This window comes from Phyllostomus hastatus, unplaced genomic scaffold (assembly GCF_019186645.2).
Source record: "Phyllostomus hastatus isolate PE091 unplaced genomic scaffold, TTU_PhHast_1.1 phas_contig_551, whole genome shotgun sequence".
Classification (NCBI taxonomy): Eukaryota; Metazoa; Chordata; class Mammalia; order Chiroptera; family Phyllostomidae; genus Phyllostomus; species Phyllostomus hastatus.
In genome coordinates, this window is record NW_025333909.1 from 6,885,811 (window position 1) to 6,904,690 (window position 18,880).

The 18,880-nt window shown below is 36.8% G+C and overlaps 1 protein-coding gene across 1 annotated transcript in view; it reads right to left on the reverse strand.

Moving 5' to 3' along the window:
- Positions 1–18,466, reverse strand: part of BRWD3 (bromodomain and WD repeat domain containing 3) — a 95,402-nt gene extending 76,936 nt beyond the window's left edge. Inside the window, exons 1-6 of the mRNA XM_045847470.1 lie at positions 18,233–18,466; positions 18,049–18,107; positions 17,822–17,851; positions 17,351–17,410; positions 6,166–6,316; positions 4,240–4,338 (exon numbers count right to left, since the gene is read on the reverse strand). Coding sequence (XP_045703426.1) covers positions 4,240–4,338; positions 6,166–6,316; positions 17,351–17,410; positions 17,822–17,851; positions 18,049–18,107; positions 18,233–18,263 — 430 coding nt within the window. The 5' untranslated portion in view covers positions 18,264–18,466. The remainder of the gene's footprint in view (positions 1–4,239; positions 4,339–6,165; positions 6,317–17,350; positions 17,411–17,821; positions 17,852–18,048; positions 18,108–18,232) is intronic.
- Positions 18,467–18,880: the final 414 nt, after the last annotated feature.

Genomic DNA, 18,880 nt, shown 5'->3' on the forward strand with positions numbered 1-18,880 from the left:
CTTTCATGGGAAAGAAGCGGCACAGTGTGATCTGCAACATGAGTTACAAAATCAAAATAGAAAAATCTAAATGTAGCCTCTAAGTACTACATAAATTAGAAGCATTCAAAGTTAAATTTGTAAAATACATAGTCAATAGATTATAGATTATTATCCAGAGAGCTGCTTACTGGTTCCCACATTGTTCTACATCAGCTATGTCCAATATAGTAGCCATTAGCTATATGTGCTTATTGTACATCAAATTACTAAAACTTCCAAAAATTAAAAATTTAGTTCCTCAGATACAATATCCACATGTGGCTAGAGGATACTGTTTTGGATGTCATATAACAGGACAGAGCATCTCTGTTATCACAAAGTTCTATTGAGTAGCGCTATTCTACGTAAAATACAGTTAAAATGAGGCCCAAGAAATAACTGATATAATTCCAAATATACTAGATAAAATAAATGCAACATATCTATCTATGTTTTAAAAAGTCAATGCAAAGTTAGAATTGAAGGAGGCACCCCAAACTTATAAAAGACATCTACGATCACACTGAATGGTGCAAGACCGTTTTCCCCCCAAGATCAGAAACAATGCAAGGATGTGCAGTCTCACCACTTAAACTCACCTTTGTACTTGAGACACTAGCACTTCAACAGTACAAATACACTTGAAACCTATATAATCTTATTATCCTACGTCACCCCATTAGACTTTATCAAAAGAAAAAAACGTTAAGGCAAAAACAGGCAAAAAAGGGAAAAGAACTATAAGGCAGACAAGATTCGAAAGGAAAAACTTTACCTGTCTTTCTCTGTAGAGAAAGACAATATGATCATCTATGTAGAAAACCCCAAAGAATCTCAAAAAACACAAGAAAACAAAATGAAACAAAACCCGCTATTATAGCTAGTTAATGAATTTAGCAAGGTCAATATTAGGAAGGAAGGAAGGACAGAAGGAAAGGAGGAAGGGAGGAAAAAAGGAAAGAGAACCAAACCTAGTTTTATTATCAACAAACAACAGGAAATTGAAATTTGGGGGACTGACAACGGAAGTGGGGAGCGGAAGTGGGGAGCGGGTAGGATGGAGGGGGGCAGAGGGGAAAAATGGGCATCTGTAATAGCATAAACAAAAAATATTGAAATTTTAAGGGACTGGCTGTGGGAGTAGGGGGATGGGGGTGGGGCGAGCGCGGGGCTGGGGGGTAAGGCGAGACAACTGTAACAACAATAAATTAAAAAAAAAAGAAATTGAAATTTTAAAATATATAATTTAAAATAGCATCAAAAGACATGAACTCCTTAGAGAAAAATTTCACAGTACATGTGTAATACCTCTACATCAAAAAATATAAAATACTACTGTGAGAAATTAAACACCGAAATAATGTTGAATTATACCATGTTCCTAGATTGGAATGATTGTTGTTGTTAAGATTTAAATTTTCCCCAAACTGATCTATAGATTCAATATAATCCCAAGCAAAATCTCAGTTGGTTTTTTTTTTGTAGAAATTAAGAAGTTTATTCTAAAATTATACATTCCAGGTGGGAATACAAAATGGGGTAGCCATTTTTGAAATAATTTGGCAGGTTCTTAGAAAGTTAAACCTGAACTTACTGTATGATCCAACAATCACACTACCTAGATATTTACCCAAGAAAAATGAAAACAGATGTTCATGCCAAAACCTGTACAAAAATGTTTATAGCAGTTTTACTTATTTATAATAGCCAATATGTGGAACCACCCAAACGTCCATCAACTGATGAATGGACAAGCAGCTGCGCGATATCCATACAATGGGATACACTACTTGGTAATAAAAAGGAATATTTATAAAATATAAAAATTCCTTTAAAAAGTATGCTACATGAAATGTTATGCATGAATTTAAAAAAAATTACGTCTAAGTGCAACAAGACAGATACGAAGGACTACACACTGAATGATTTCATTTAGATGACATTCTTAAGAAGACACAAGCACAGGGACAGAGATTAGTGATTTCTAGCCATTGAGGGAGAAGTAGAGGATTGACTGCAATCAGACATGAAGGAAATTTAGGAGGTGATAGAAATGTTCTACATTTTTATTGTGCTGGTGGTTATTATGTGAATTATACCATAATATACCGGACTTGAATAATAGTAATGTGGCTAACCCTCAGTTTTTGGAGCTCTACAAGTGTAAATCTGTTTTACCAAGGAAGTATGGTGACATCTAACCATGAAATGGTTTAGAAACAGACTATGTGTAAAGGCAAGCAGTATAATTTATGCCAGTCACATACTTCTCTGGTTTTGGGTTTTTCTGCTGTAAATAAGGGTTTACAACCCAGCTTCCCAAACCTGTGCCAAAAAACTTTCAGAGTGTTAACAGGTATTCTTAGAAAAGGGTTTCCCCATCAGGTTAGGAAATACTCCCCATTAGGTAATTCACAATGCCATTTTAGCATATGAAAGGCTCTCAGCCTTTCACTTTTTCCCCGTATTTTTAAATTCATTATCTCCCACATTTACTTGACTAAGGAACCCCTTTACCAAGAAGCAGTGTTGGTAAAGTTCTCTCTACCTCTAAAATTTTTTTGATAAACTTTCAAGATTTATCTTCATTATTAAGTTTTATTTACATTGGAGAACTGTAAAATTTACTTTATTTTAATCCTCATCTAAGGATATGCTTGTTGATTTTAGAGAGAGGAAAAGGGATGGGGAGGAAGGGAGGCAGGGAGGGAGAACAATGGGCGGGGGGGGACGTAGTTCAGCTGCCTCCCATACACACCCCAACCAGGGATCAAACCTACAACCTAGGAATGTGACTTTAAAACATCACATATTAGACCCAACCCAGTAGTCTACTTTTCCAGGTGTAGGACTACCAAGAACTTCTACTTGTACTGTCATTTTTTAATATAGTATTTGGCTATTTTATAACAAGCAGGCATTATTTTCTGTAAGGACAAAAACAATAAAGGTTTAAAAATACAAAACAAGAAGTATTGTTAGCAATATACATCAAAATATCCAATTTTCTTTAATAAATACCTTATGAATCTATCAAAGACTTGCCTAAATATCTTTTAAAATTATCTCTAACCAAAATTACTTAATCTCTTAGGGTAAGAAAATTCTGTAAGCTAGTATTCCTTTAAAAAAAGTATTCTGGGGTAGTGAATATATAATACAATATACAGATGATACATTAAAGAATGGTATACCTGAAACCTATATAAGTTTATTAACCAATGTCACCTCCATAAATTCAATAAAAAAGGAAAAAAAGTATTCTTTTTTTTAATATTTTGTTTATTTATTTTTAGAGAGGGAAGGGAGGGAGATAGAGAGAGAGAGAGAGAGAGAGAAACATCAATGTGCGGTTGCTGGGGGTTATGGCCTGCAACCCAGAAATGTACCTTGGCTGGGAATCGAACCTGCGACGCTTTGGTTCCCAGCCTGCGCTCAATCCACTGAGCTACGCCAGCCAGGGCGGAAAAAAGTATTCTTATATTTCAATTTGAATTTGAGGAATATTGTCTAGGCACTTTATAAAATAATAATTTTTTAAGAGTGAGAAAACAGGGAAGCAGACTGACAGTTACTCATCCAGTTGCTTGGTTCTGCACATCCTCTAAGAGTTAACAAGTGGTTCTGTAGCTGGATCTCTTTGGGAACCACTACTAAATTTCTTCACAGTAGTTGCCAGAGAAAGCTAAGAAATATTCTAAATGGGACACTGGAATTTCAATAAACTGAAAATGGAAAGGGTAATTGCTTTTACTAATACAGATATAAAAGTTATAATATTACTACAAGTTTGGAAAGCAGATATAGGCAGAAGATATTTTTGTTTCCTTATGAAAGCTCTATTTACATAGGTCCCTCTGAAACATTTGAGCTCAGCACACGGATATGTAAGTAGATATCCATATGGTTAAAAACACATATATTAAAAAATGCTTCTAAGAAGAAAGGAAGGATGGAAGGAAAGGAAAAGGAAGAAAGGAAGGAAGGAAAGGAAAGAAAGGAAGGGAGAACGAAAAAAGTAACCTCTTACAAAAAATGATTAAATTCGCTTTAGGTAAAAAGGCTTTTCAAAATCTGGACCCACCGTGAAAAGCCTCAAGAATGTAAGCAGTTTGTTTATACTTCAAATGTAGTTCTCGTACCTATTTTTGGCTTTATAATGAGTTCAGGAAGGAACAAATCAAGAATATGTTTATAACTCCGATGGACATTACTCACCCACATTTGGAGGTTTCACATAATTTACAGGTAGTTCTGGAGGTCTGCCGCGATGCAGAGCTGCAAAAGCAGACCCATTCCATAGTGTACTCTTACAGTCTATGCAAAAAGATTCACAAGTCAGTCAAGGAGTACAACAGTGTTTTGTTCTTTTGTTTTTTAACTGCACCTCTGAGGCAAATGCCTATTTTCAGTTTCATTTGCTAAAATACATTTTATTATTAAAATCACAATAGAGATAATATGCACATATTTAAATATGTTGTAAACAATGTACATCATGATTGGTAAATACCAAAACAATATAACAACAGGATATTTTATTTCTGTGCTGACCTAGAACTAAAGTTTTCATTACACATACATTTGAATCATATGTAAATGTCATGGATTAATAAGCTTTTCAATTTGCATTGGTCCTTCCTGAGCTTTAGGCTTATACATATCTACTCCCATAAAACTATATAAGCAAGGATACAATTACATACATGCATGCCAGAGAAAACTCAGAAACATGCATTCTCAGCGCATGCTCATGTCATGCAGTGCCTTCCATTTGTGCCATGACAGGTAACACTGCATGGGAGATAACTGATAGTAACTAGCTGTGTTTTTTTGTCTGCCTTTTATGTTTATATCAAAAGATTCAAGCACTTATGAAATAGTCCTAACTCAATTTAGAAACAGAAATATTCTACTATTCTCTTAAAACCTTCCAAATTAGCCGAGATAAAAAATTTCCTCAAATTATAAAATAAGATGCTGCCCTGGCTGGCACGGCTCAGTGGATTCAGTGCCTGCCTGTGAACTTAGAGGTCGCCAGTTCTAGTCTCAGTCAGGACACATGTGTGGGTTCTGGGTTCAGTCTCCAGTTAGGGACGTGTGAGAGGCAACCAATCGATGTTTCTCTCACACATCGATGTTTGTCTCCCTCTCTTTCTCCCTCCCTTCCCCTCTCTCTAAAAATAAATAAATAAAAATAAAATATTTTAAAAAATAAAATAAGATGTTTAATCACTGTTATCATTTTTACAACTATTTATATATGTGTATTAGGATTTAAAAGAAATTTTAAACCCTCACCTGAGAATGTTTATTGAATCTTTTTAGAGAGAGAGAGAGAGAGAAAGAAACATCTATGTGAGAGAGAAACATCGATCGGTTGCCTCCCATACGTGTCCTGACCAAGGATGGAAGCCACAACCTAGGTATGTACCCTGACCAGGAATCAAACCCACAACCTTTTGGTGTATGGGACAATACTTCAATAAACTGAACTACCCGGCCAGGGCTATGAATTAGGATTTCAAAAAACATTATGCTAATAAAACAGAACAGAAATAAATTGGTTGTTAGTATTTATTACACTAAGAGGTATCCTGAACACCTACTTTCACATTTCTATTTTTATTACATTCTATTTCATATTATTTTACATATTGGGGTTCCATGTAAAAAAATTGGGAAAATCTGTAAAAGACTGAAAAAGAATGGAGGAGAGAAATTATTTTTCAATAGTCACTGATGGGTTGACATTTTCCTTTAAATACTTTCAATTATACTTTTACATATCACAATTCTCATTTATTTGTCATAAAATAATCTATGGGATTTGGATGATATCAAGACTCAAAGACTAAGAACATTAAAATATTGAAACTGTACTAATCAGAGCAGCAATCTTTTGAGATCTCTATTCCACAGGATTACAAAGATTGTATATCCTTTGCCTCTGTGATATTGTTTTACAAAAAGGGGCTCCTTTTAAGCCTCTAAAAACTTACTTACACAGTACGAAAATAAAACAAGATTGGCAAAATAAGAAAAGCTGGAGGAAAATTAGTATTTATAAAAAGCATGGGCACATTTACTGAACCTAAATATATGGTGCTCTGCACTCCTTCCTCAAAAAATGGAAAATCTTACCTTTGGCATCCCGTAACAGAGACTGCCGACCAACACCTAGCAACGTCTGTACCCCAGGAACACTCTGCGGGATCTCCTTATCTAGTAAGGGACCAATCCGCTCACAAATTTTAAGGAGGTAGTCTGGAGGGATGTGTGCATTGGCTGCCACCTGAAAAGGATAAATAAAACACAGGAAAAGATTTGTTTTAAAAGCATCAATCGACTCCATTACCAAACTGTTCCATCATGAAGCAAAGGACAATTTTCAAATGCAAAATCAGAAAATATTTTGAATATTTAATATGTCAACCTAATTTAAGAAACAGCTACAAAAATTGAGTACATTTAAATAATATAGCACTGAAAAGAACATGGCACTGTCTTTTATATGCCTTGATTAAATAATTTGTTTAGCTGTTAATTTTATGAAATAAATACTACAAAGCAGCAAAATTGAGCATGCCTAAAATCAAAGAAGTACAAAGGTGGGTAAAGTCTACTAGTACTTGATTTATTCAGAAGTAATGAACTGATCAAGAATATCAGAGGATCTGGTTTCTATTTAAATGATAAGAATGCAAGCAACAAGTATTACTTGCACCAGACTCTCTTACTTTAATCTCTTTAGAATTAACAGGACACACTCGCTTAATAAAGCAGAAGTGTTTTTCCTAAAAAAGCTAACTAATTTCCAAAACAGCATCCAATTAATGATTTTATAAATACCGTGGTCTAAGTTGTATATTCAAAATTCATTGCAACATCAACGTTTTTTAAAACACCTAAGTAAATTTCTGAAGATGGTTAACAAAGTAGATAAGGATGAGACAATAAAGAAAAATTGTCTTTCATTTTTTATTTATTTGTTTTTAGAGAGGGAAGCGGGGGAGATAGAGAGAGAGAAACATCAATGTGCGGTTGCTGGGGGTCATGGGCTGCAACCCAGGCATGTACCCTGACTGGGAATCAAACCTGCGACACTTTGGTTCACAGCCCGTGCTCAATCCACTGAGCTACGCCAGCCAGGGCGTCTTTCATTTTTTTAAAAAAGATTTTTATTTATTTATTTTTAGACAGAGGGGAAGGGAGGGAGAAAGTGAGGTAGAGAAACATCAATGTGTGGCTGTCTCTTGCACGCCCCCTACCTGGGACATGGCCTGCAACCGAGGCATGTGCCCTGATGGGGATTCGTACTGGCGACCCTTTGGTTCGCAGGCCGGTGCTCAATCCACTGAGCCTTACCAGCTAGGGCAGTTTTTCATTTTTTATCAAAGCTAACATTCAAGTCCATAATGTGTTTCATAAATACCTAATTACTAAAATAGTAAACAGAGAAAAGTAGAATATTTAAAATCCTCAGATAAAACAAACATCTATACTTTTATCTTGATATTTACTTCTGGCTACAATGCCAACTTTTAAGTGAGAGAAAGAGAGAGTGAGAGAGAAATATAAATAAAAAATACATGTCTACCATTACACAGTACACACATCAATAGTATTACAACCAGGTCAAGAACCATACAACACAAAAACTAATTTTGTAACTCATCCCTAATGATCACCATGAGGCAAGAGATTATGCATGATCAATAAATATTTGCTCACTGAATCAATGAATGAACAAAAACCAAAGTAAAGTTTACCTACAAGCAATAGCATATGAATTCATGAAGGAAAATCCTTACATTCTCCTATCAGGTTGCCTTTTTGCTTTCTTTTTTTAATATTTTGTTTACGCTATTACAGTCATCCCAATATTTCTCCCTCCACTCAGCCCACCCTGACCTCCACAGTCAACCCCCACAGCATTGTCCACATCCATGGATCCTTCATGTATGTTCTTTGAGTAATAACCCACACATTCTTTCAATCAGTTCCCACCTTCCCCCTCCCCTCTTACAGCTGTCAGTCTATTCCGTGATTCTATGCGTCTGGTTCTATTTTGCTCATTAGTTTATTTTGTTCATTAGATTCCACTTATAAGTGAGATCATATGGTATTTGTCTTTCACTGCCTGGCTTACTTCACTTAGCATAATAGTCTCCAGTTCCATCCACGCTGTCACAAAAGGTATGCATTCTTAGGAAACAGGCTGAAGATCTACAATTCAACATGTACTCAGAATTCTTTAAATAATTGATTGCATTTTGATTTTAAAAAATTATTTCCTGCCAATTATCATTGTAAGTCCCTGCAAAAAAAGCAATTTTAATCTACCAGCATTACTGGGACCTGGGCAACTGTCATGCTCAAGAAGAATGATAATATCACCTGATTATTTTAAATTTGTATCTACAAGGTTTAGCTTCTGGATTGGGACAAAGGATCAAGCAAATTCTTTTATTTATTCCTCACACCTCTAGTTTTGTTTTCCAAGCAAATAAGTACATAGAACTATCAGTGGAATATACAGATAGTATTAAAGTCAAATCAGCTAATGATTGAATCTAAAATCCATATCTTGCCCCCCCCCCCCCGCCCCCGTGTGACTCAGTGGACTGAGCACGGGCCTGCTAACCTAAGGGTCACTGGTTGGTTCCCAGTCTAGAGCCTATGTCTGGGTTGCATTGTGCGCCTGGCCCCCAGTAGGGGGCGCGTGAGAGGCAACCACACATGGATGTTTCTCTCCCTCTCTTTCTCCCTCCTTTCCCCTCTCTCTAAAAATAAATAAAATCTTTAAAAAATAAAATAAAAAATAAAAACCATGTCTTGTAATTTACAGACAATGATATCCTAAAATCCCAGTTTGTGTAATTCATTCCCTCTACATTAGGGCACTTCCTAAATATGTCTACATGCAAACACAGTTAGTATCCCTAAAATAGATGTATCTCAAAGAAAAAAGCTTTAAAATACTGAATATTCGTGGGAGGTGGGGAATGCGTGGAGTGGAGGAAAGTGGATGCTGGAAAATAGAGACAACTGTACTTGAACAACAATTTAAAAAAACCATCTATAATAGCTTATGTCTTTCCCCCAACCCAACAGTGTCTTGGATAAACTGGCTTCTAATATCAGCAATTATTACTTTTTCATCAAGTAACTGCTATACAGGGTGGGACAATAGTAGGTTTACAGTTGTGTGCATGCAAAATTGTTTATTCCTCTATTATTTATTTATTAACCATTGTATTATTTCCATACCCAAAACTCTAAACCTACTTTTGCCCCACTCTGTATTAAGAGTTTACATTACATGGTAGTTGATGTCTTTAATGGCATTTCCTTTTTTTATAAATTTTCTTTTCTTTATGCCATCACCATCTCAAGTTTTTCATGTTACAAAAATACAATTACTCTAGAAAGAGCAATATATCTAGCAATATATAATCCAGAAAATGGGAGTGCTCAAATAGAAATGTTTAGAATTACCTCTTATTAAAAAAATCTATGAGGATTTTATCAAACTGACATTTTAAGCCCTGGCTACTTCATTTTCCAGAAACAATGATGTTCAATTTACTGTTAATTATTTAAACTTTTACAATTCCTTAGTAATAATTTAAAAACACATGATCATTAATTAAGCAACTAAAAACAAGGCTTTTCTACTCCTAAATTATCCCCCTTGAATTTTTCTATTATAATTATAAGCTATCAAATAAATCTTACAACTCTGATTTTCACCCTATACAACAGAAAATTACTCAGTTTCTACGTGGTCCCATTCAAAAGTGCATTCCTCTAAAAATTTTATTATAAAACAGAAAGACAGGAACATAGATTCTATAAACACAATGGCAATAACAACACTTTTGAGTTTGAACCTGCTAACTTCTCCATTAAACAACATTACCGAGTTTCCAAACTCTATCAGCACAGTTCTTGCAATAATAGCTTCTTGTAAAACATACTTCAGGATTTATAAGTGATACTTAACATTAACTTTAATCCATTTGCTTTAATTAAAGCTGGAAATTCTTTAAGGTGATCTTTTTAACTACCCTCAGTAATTACTTTTTTAAAATATTAAAATTTCCATATTAGAAATAGGTAAGAATATAATATGAAATATAATATTAAAAGTATGCACTGCCCTGGCTGAGTAGCTCAGCTGGTTAGAGTGTCATGCCCATAAGCCAAGGTTGCAGGTTCGACCTCTGGTCAAGGAATATACAAGGAGCAACCAATAGATGCATAAGAAAGGGGAACAACAAATGAAACAAGTAAAAAAAAAATAGTCTATGAAATTTGTGGCTTAATTTTATAAACCACTTTTTGATTAAAGCCCAAATATTCCAATGCCATTGATTTAACCACACTTCTCTCCCTGGACTATAATGGCCAACAAGTAACACAACAAGTACTTTGAAATCTGCAGAAGTTAAGAGTTCTCTAAAAGCAAAGTTCCAAAGTATAATGCAAACTTCTGTATTATTCTGTAAAACCATTCCCAGTCTTGGGAACATGCCTGGGTTGCACTGCCTGCCAGGTTCCCAGTAGGGGGCGCACGAGATGCAACCACACATTGATGTTTCTCTCCCTCTCTTTCTCAGCCTTTTCCCCTCTCTCTGAAAATAAATAAATAAATTTTTTAAAAAATAAATAAAGTATAGAGATGCAATGGAAAGAAGATTATACTGCTGTGCTAAGGGAACTCAAGAGTCCCAGTAGTGGAAACAAACTAGCAAACAGAAAAAAAATCAAAACTACAGTACCCACAGGTTAGCACAGAGAGCTATGGAAGCAAAAGCAGCACAGTGCCAATTTGTGCCTGCGAATAGGGGGTAGTTCGTGTCTAATTTCACACTTGACGGCTAAGTAAAAGATCACAAGACAGGGAAGAGACAGCATTCCAGGCAGAAAAATGCATCCCCACCCAGTACACTCACTGCATGGTGACTAGCACGTACTATCTCCTCAATGTTTAAGATGTTCCTCCACAATGTTAAGCTAAACAAAAAAGGCAATAAAACTCTAGAGATATGATCATCTGATTTTGAAGAAAAAAATACTTGTACAGCCAAGGCTGGGTGGTTCAGGTGGTTGGAGCATTATTCCATACAACAAAAAGGTTCGGGTTCGATTCTAGTCAGGGCATGTGCCTGATTTTCTGGTTTGATCCCAGTCTAGGCTCATTCAGGAGGCAACCAACAGATGTCTCTCTTGCATCTCTCTCTCCCCCAACCCTTTCTCTCTAACCACGTTGTTGGGTGAGGATTAAAAAAATAAATAAAAACTTGTACAAAAAAGCAAGACTGGAAGAAAACATTAAGATCCAGTAATATTTTCTTCTTGATATTTTTCAGTAAGATATAAATATCTACAATAATCTGATATTATGTCTTTAAAATATAAGTGCTGATTTTTAACATTTGCTGAATTTGAAGGAGGATAGGGGGGAAATGGGCAGAAAGAGAAAGGAAACAGGTAGGGCGTTCTATTGTAGTGCTACCACTGGTCAGCAGGGTGGGACACAAAGCACTGAGATTTCCTATCACTTTCCTTTGAAAATGTTAATCATTTTTCAAAGCATTTCTTTTCATTAGTTTTAAGATATCTTCAGGAATGAGACCACCAGAGCAACTCTGCCTAGGCTCAAGCATTCTCTAGGTTACACTGCCTCAAAAAAAGCACTACAGGTATTACAACTTTGAGAGGAGATAATATCAAGATAAAGAAAAGAGAACAGCCAAGGGGCCAGTCCACATTCTAGAAATTTCTCAGTAAAGAAAGGTCGACAAAAGAATTCAGTACCTGATAGTAGATTTACAAAACCTATAACGAAATGCTTCTTAAAAGTTAAGAAAACTGAGCAAATAATAATGGAGGGCCATAAAGCACCACGGTTGAAACTAAAGGGCATGAAAAAAACTTCAACAACGTAATTTAAAATAGAAGAAGTTAATTATCAACAATGCATAGAAAATAAGTTCAGGATAAGAAGAGATCAATCAGAAGGGCTGACAACCCCTGCAACAAGATAATGGATAGACATACCTCTTATTTCTTAAAAAAATATAGTGAATACTACACCCACACGATACTTAATTACTTTTCTGTAATTCATAAAAATACAACTAACGCTAAATATATCTTGATCTAATTATAATGTCTTATGTAACACAGATGTACCTCAAAACACTCATTTGGGGTACAATTCTGACACATATTTTTTAAATACTATTTTTAATGGAATGTTTTTATGTCCCTCAACTTATAAAAATGTTAGGAAAATTAGATGGTAATTAATTACCTAGCTAAAAATATATATAAATTCCAGAGTCATAGTTCTCCAGATTTCCATGTTAGCCATTCAGCCTCTCTGCTTTATTTTGAAAATGTAGTAACCAATTCATTTGCACAGCGCTTTCATTTAACAAAATGCATTCTTTCATATTTGACTCATTTGGTTCACACCAAAACCATGTAAAACAGGTATTGGTTTTTTTATTTTATAAGTAAGGAAACTGAGTCCCTGAGAGGTTAAGTAACTTTCCCAGGGTCACTCAGCAAGTAAAAACTATATTCCAGGCTAAATCTTACGATTTTTTTTTTCATACTCCTCACAAAATGCTATGTGAGAAATGTCAAACAAGGGCACAGACACTAAACTGCCTTAAAATTACTATTTTTCTCCCTACTAAAATTATTCATCAATCAGTAATCACCATCAATAAAACAAGAAGAAAACACACAAGCTAAACTAATTTCAAATTTGGCAAAAGTGCTTTCGGGACAAAATTTTATAAGGGAACATTCACCCTCACAGAGACTCATCACTTTCTTAATCCCGTCTTATTTATACTGCGATACCAGCTTTCCTACGACTAATGATAAGTCTCCAAAAGGATTTTAAGCATCCACAGTATGTTGTTAAAACCCAAGTGTAAAAATAAAAAAGCCAAGGATGAATGCAGACAAGCAGCGAAAGCCAACATAACACAGAGGACAAAACTGAACGCGTGGCTCAAGCAAATCAGTGGCGAGGAATACTAGTTTTCAGACATTCATTGGTCTCTGCCATAATACCTATGAGTTAGCATTATATCCACCCTGGGTTTGAGCAGCACATGCTTGCTGGTTTCCCAAGATGCATTCTGTTCTTCCTAACTATGGCTGTGTGTCCACACAGCAGTTAATAAATCACACATGCTTAAATTGCTTCCACACTGAGGGATGCAATAACTCTGCTACCAGCACTCAAAGATACTGTTCTAACAGACAATTTAAGCTATTACCAGTAATTAGAGAACAAGAGCTGGGTAAGGTAAGAAAAAAAAAATTCAGGTATGCCTGGAATTCAAATGCAGTGTTTTAAAGTAGTTGGTGAGAATCAAATTAGATGTGAAAACACTCTTGAACTTGAATATGTTATATGCAGATGCAAGTTTTTATAATGACATATCATCATACATACATGTATTCTTTTTAAAGATAGAGAACATATAATCTTGATAAGTTTTTCCAACAGTATAAAATTGCTCCAAGACTTTTGTATGTAAAATGAAGGTAGTACAATCTATGTCACTTATAATGTAAACATTAATTGGCCCTTTCAATTCTATGGATGAAAATTCTGATTAAATATAAAAATATATACCACACCTAAAGATAATTATGCCTTTGGTTCACTATTATGAGGAGTCCCCTTAAAATGATTGGAAAATCTTAAAACTGCCCTTGAAAAAGTTTCCGAGTCACCATTTCAACATCGGAAATGTGTATATTTACAAAAACTGATCATTTAAGCACACACGCCCCCCTCATTACTAATGTTCATTGTTCCAAATAAAGCTCTATGGAGGAAGCAATAAAATAGCCAACAATTCAACAGGGTCACCACAAATGAAAAGACATCTGTAATTATTTAAATTAGTTACCTCAAGATGAATTGTAAGAAGCAAATCTAATTCTATTATGTTGCAAATAAGTCAGGCAGATAAAAGAAAAAGGGCCCAGATCAAACTTCACACACCATCACCATCACATCAAAGTTCTCCTGGTATCATTACTTAGAATTGTAAAAATTAATTTAGAATGTTTTCTTTTGAATGCCATATTGAAAAACCGTACAGTTCAATAGAAACTGACAAGCATTTCATGTACAGACATTTTTGAGAGGCACTTCAGATCCGGATATGTCAATACTTGCCTGCCAGTACCTTTAACAAAAAAGCACCTTCCCTTATGTTCCAAGTTTTAATTAAAACATTAAATCAGATTTAAGAAATAAAAAGGGACAATTTCCAGAATATGTAATAGGAATACTAATAATCAACTTATTATCTTCATACTCTTCTGGATAAATCAAGTTAAGCAATACAATTTAAGTGAAAATATACATAAGGACAAAAAGGCAGGGTTTTTTCTAACATACTGTGTAGACATGGATATGCAACCCCAATGTAGTATTTTGATCTCTTTGTTTATAGCCCTTAATTCTTCTTTATGCATTTGTATTCATTACTTTTTATACCCCAGTACATCTTAAATTTGAAGTGTTGTTATATAATTTAACATATTAGATTATACGAGTTATTAATACTTTGCCCTAAATTCTAATCCAAAGCATGTAGCTAAGTCAATGTTCATACTGTGTAAATCCATTGTTCTAATAGAACTTTAAAAGCCAGCTACCCCAAGAAAAAAAGTCCATCTCTTCCACAATGAAGCCGCTCAAAGTCAGGTCAAATGCGTAATAATGTTAATGTATAATAAACGGCTGAATCTAGAAGCTATCTAACACAGACTGCCCAGTCAGTTCTCAGCCGTTACACTTCTTTTCCTTCTGTTCAAATTCTCACCCAGCCCTGTCTTCTCTTCCCTTACAAAGAAATCTATAGGTAGAGAGTAGACAATTGACTTCAAAGAAGACCATGCTATCAAAAATGTAATATCCCTAGAAAAACTGGACACCAGTGTGGAAAAATAAACACCTAACTGCATACAATATAAAAATTAAATTAAAAACAAGAAAGACAAGACTATCTAAACTATAAATAATGTTCACACAATAGAAGAAATTTTGTGTAAATATATGAAATATAAAGAATTACAACATGAAAGTGAAAATCAAGGAAAATATAGGGATATACAAGTGGATTAACAATTAAAAATAACTGGTTAAAGTTTAAGCTTCAATAATAATGCAAAAAATAGCTAATTAAATACAGCAGGGACTAGTTTCACCAATGAAAGCTACCAAAAGATGTTAAAAATAATATTTAAAAATCTGCTCTAAGTACCTAATGGTGACACTATAAATTAGTACAATCTTCTGGAAAGCAATCTTACAATATATAACAAGAGCTATAAAAGTCTCTTTTATATATAAGACCCTTTGACCTGATAACTCTACATTAGGAATGTAGCCCAGGAAAAGAACTCAGGAAAAAAAAGGGAAAAAGCAGAAAGACTATTTAACTTTGCAAAGATATTAGTGAAAAACTGGAGTAACTAAAGAGCTCTAATCGTAGCAGCTTAAATACAATTGAATCTTTTCTTACTATTAAAATAACAATGAGTACTCAAATACAGATAAGCTTATGTGTAAGTGTAAAGATAACATAAAGCATAAAATGGACACTGATCACAATTACTTAAAAATATGCCTTTACAATATAAGAAAAGGAAGTGCAGTAGGCTGCGTTTCTTTGTGTGTGGGTGGTTAGCACATTGTATTTTTAATTATTTTGGTGTTCATTGACTTTGTGTCACTGTCAAGTTAATGTTTAAACAGGTTTTTTCCTTTTAAGCCTTTTCTACTTACTTACAATAGTCCGCTTAAAAGACACAAGTAAATGAAATCATTGTAAATACACCTCAATATAAAACTGTATCTTCAAAATCACCTTAGTCGTGAAGTGTTAAAATATATCCAGGTAGGCACTGTTGTTTTTGACCTTTTTTGGCAGGACTTATTTAAGTTCAACAAAAAGTCTGACTACTAATTAAATAAATTGATAGTATATGCAGATTTTCCAAAAATAATTTTTGTCCATCTGCAAATTCTTTACCATTAATAGTACAGATAGTGGAATTTATCCTTATCACAATCATACCCTTTTGTGTAATTTGAAAAAAATAAGAAAAATAGCAAATTTCGTAATAATTAATGTGGCTTCATGATTGTAATTTAATACAAAGAGAAATATGAAATGAACAGCAAGGCAATTTAAATACTGTCTTATTGCTAACAAATTTGAAATCGTTTTATTTATATTTGGAGTCTACCATACCCCTGCAACTTTTTAAAACTTTGTCTGATTTTTCTACATTTGGATTTTGCTTTAAAGATGACTCAATTCAGATTTCAGTAACATCACCCTTTCTTTTTTAAATTTCCTTCCAATTCACTGTGCCAGTAGCCAATACAATGTAACAGTCTCCCCAAAATAAAAAGGATTACTTTTTTGTATCAATGCTACAGAGTAGATTCACACTATGAATTATATTTGTGAGAAACAACGGTCAATCTAATGCTTTTGGTCCTTTACTAAAGTATATTCTATCATAGATTATGGCCATTGTTGTCTCCTTGTGAACCTAAAATCGTGTTTCATCAATTCTTTAAAAAGGTCATAATCCATACTTGTTATTTAGTAAAAATGTGCACAAATTTCATAATGATTTGATGAGCTATTCTCTACAATCTGAGATATGCAACGATTACGCTTTTATTCGGTACTCGAAATTTTGGAATTCGCTCGATGGTCCTTATTTTTGATTGTCGTTTTTGTCAATCCGGGTCCGTCAACTCCCCTCCAGAGCCCCCTCCCTCGTCCCCCACCCCCAAAAAGAGTGAGCCTGGCCTTAGTTCCCGTATTTCAAGCCAGAACCAACCAGAAACCAGTTTTCTTCCACTAATCCGGAACTCCGGGCTGTTACCAACGCTCCCATTGGCTAGCGTCAGTCCATGGTACGTGCCCCAAGATAACCCCCTGGTTTCTCTCCCTTTTCCCCCTACAATGGGTCTTTCCCGATGTTTGCAACATATTTACGATCCACAATACGGCACGTTTGATAACCAGCTCACATTCTTCAAAGTTTTTGGGGGGAAAGAAGCGAGGCAAAGGGGAGGGCAAGGTACCCTTTCTCCGACTCGGGAGGGGGAAGGGGCAGTCTCTCCTCGGCTCTACAAGGAGCTCAAGAGCCTTGTAGGCTGAGGGGTCGAGCGGGGGCGCTTCGGGCTGGGGGAACAAGGTGGGGAGGGAGTAGAGAAAGAGTTGGGGTAAGTTGAAATGAAAAGTTTACTCACCAGATCCTCAAAGCTTCTTCGATGCTCCTTCCCCTCCCAGTCTAAGCGGCGCGGAATCAGCTGGGGGCCGGAGAAAAGAAAGGAGGGGTTGGGGGGGCAAACGATAAAGGCCAAACCTTGGCTCCCCGTCAACCCGAACCAGCGTGGGTCCCGGTCCTGGACCATTTGGCGTGTTTATTTCTGCTGGCCCTGTGGCTTGTTGCCCCAGAGCTAGACGAGTGGGGGGGGGGGGCAGGCCGAAGGGAAGGAAATCTTGAAAAACCGCCTCCCACAGGCATAAAGAGGGGGCGAGTCGAGACCCCAGCAATATCCGCCCCTTTTGAGGGAAGAAGGAGGTTCACCCCTGTGACAAGAGCTATGAGTGCCCAGATCCAAGCCTCCCACCGGGCCCTACCCTCCGCCCCTGATCTGCTCTCCCTCCCTCCAGTCTCACCACAATCCTCCCCACCTCTTCCCAAAGGGGCTCCGTACCTGATGCTCCTCGAGCTCCTGTACTAGAACCTGAGCAAAAGGGAAACACGAATGTGAGGAGCAGCTTGGGCCATCAACCCATTCCTCCCTCCCCACTACGATCACAGCCGCTGACGGTAGGGCTAGTCAGGGCCGGCCATTCCTTCGGCGGAACCGCGCACCCCGCTGCCTCAACTTCCCCTTTGGGATCATTCCCCAGGACTCCAGGATCTCCTTCTGCCTCTCACCTGAGCGGATTTGTTGCAGGGTCCGGACTGCAAGAATCTAGCGATCAGGTAATATAGCTCTGAGAAAGACGAAAAAAAGAGGTTGAGAGAGAGGCAAAGAAGAGAAATTGAAGCTTTTTGAAAACAAACTGACATCCGTCGCGCTAAGCCCCCATCCACTTGGCCCCTGGACACAACCACTCACCGGCTTCGATCTGGGTAGGTGCCGCCGCCATCCTTTTCCCAAGGGGATTTGGGGGCTACGATCCGGAGGACTAGCGGCGGTGAATGGGGGTGCTGATTCTATTGTGGTGAAGCCCCCATGCCCTGGAGTCCCGCCGCTTCCGCCGCACTCCTCGTCCCAGTTTCGGTCTCTCTCGGATTCATCGCATCACGTTTCGACCCATAGATATTCTAGCTCTAGAGCTGAGGAGGCGGAGGAGGAAGGAGAGGGAAAGAGAGAAGAAGAGGGAGGAGTCCAAGTGGCGGAGAAGTGGGCGGGGGCAAAGGGGTGGAGAGAGGGGAAGGTAAAAACTGAGAGGTACGTGCATCACTGGTTGTTCGCCACCAGAGGCAGTACAGCAGCAACCCGGCCTCCCCTTTCCCAGACGACCCGCGGTTGCCTAGCTACTGCTCCCGGAAGGAGGGGGCGGGGCTAACTGGGGCCGACGCTCTGGCAGCCCCTGTACAACTCGATGGTGGCGTTCTCCTCCAGGATCTCTACGGTCCAGTGCTCTTCCTGTGAAGCCAGTCGTACCCTTTCCGGTGGAGGAACCTTACCTCTGGCGTGACCGTGAGAAACAAGTGAAGTGCCGACTTGATTCAGCTGCTTTTCTCGTTCTTCTGCCGGAAT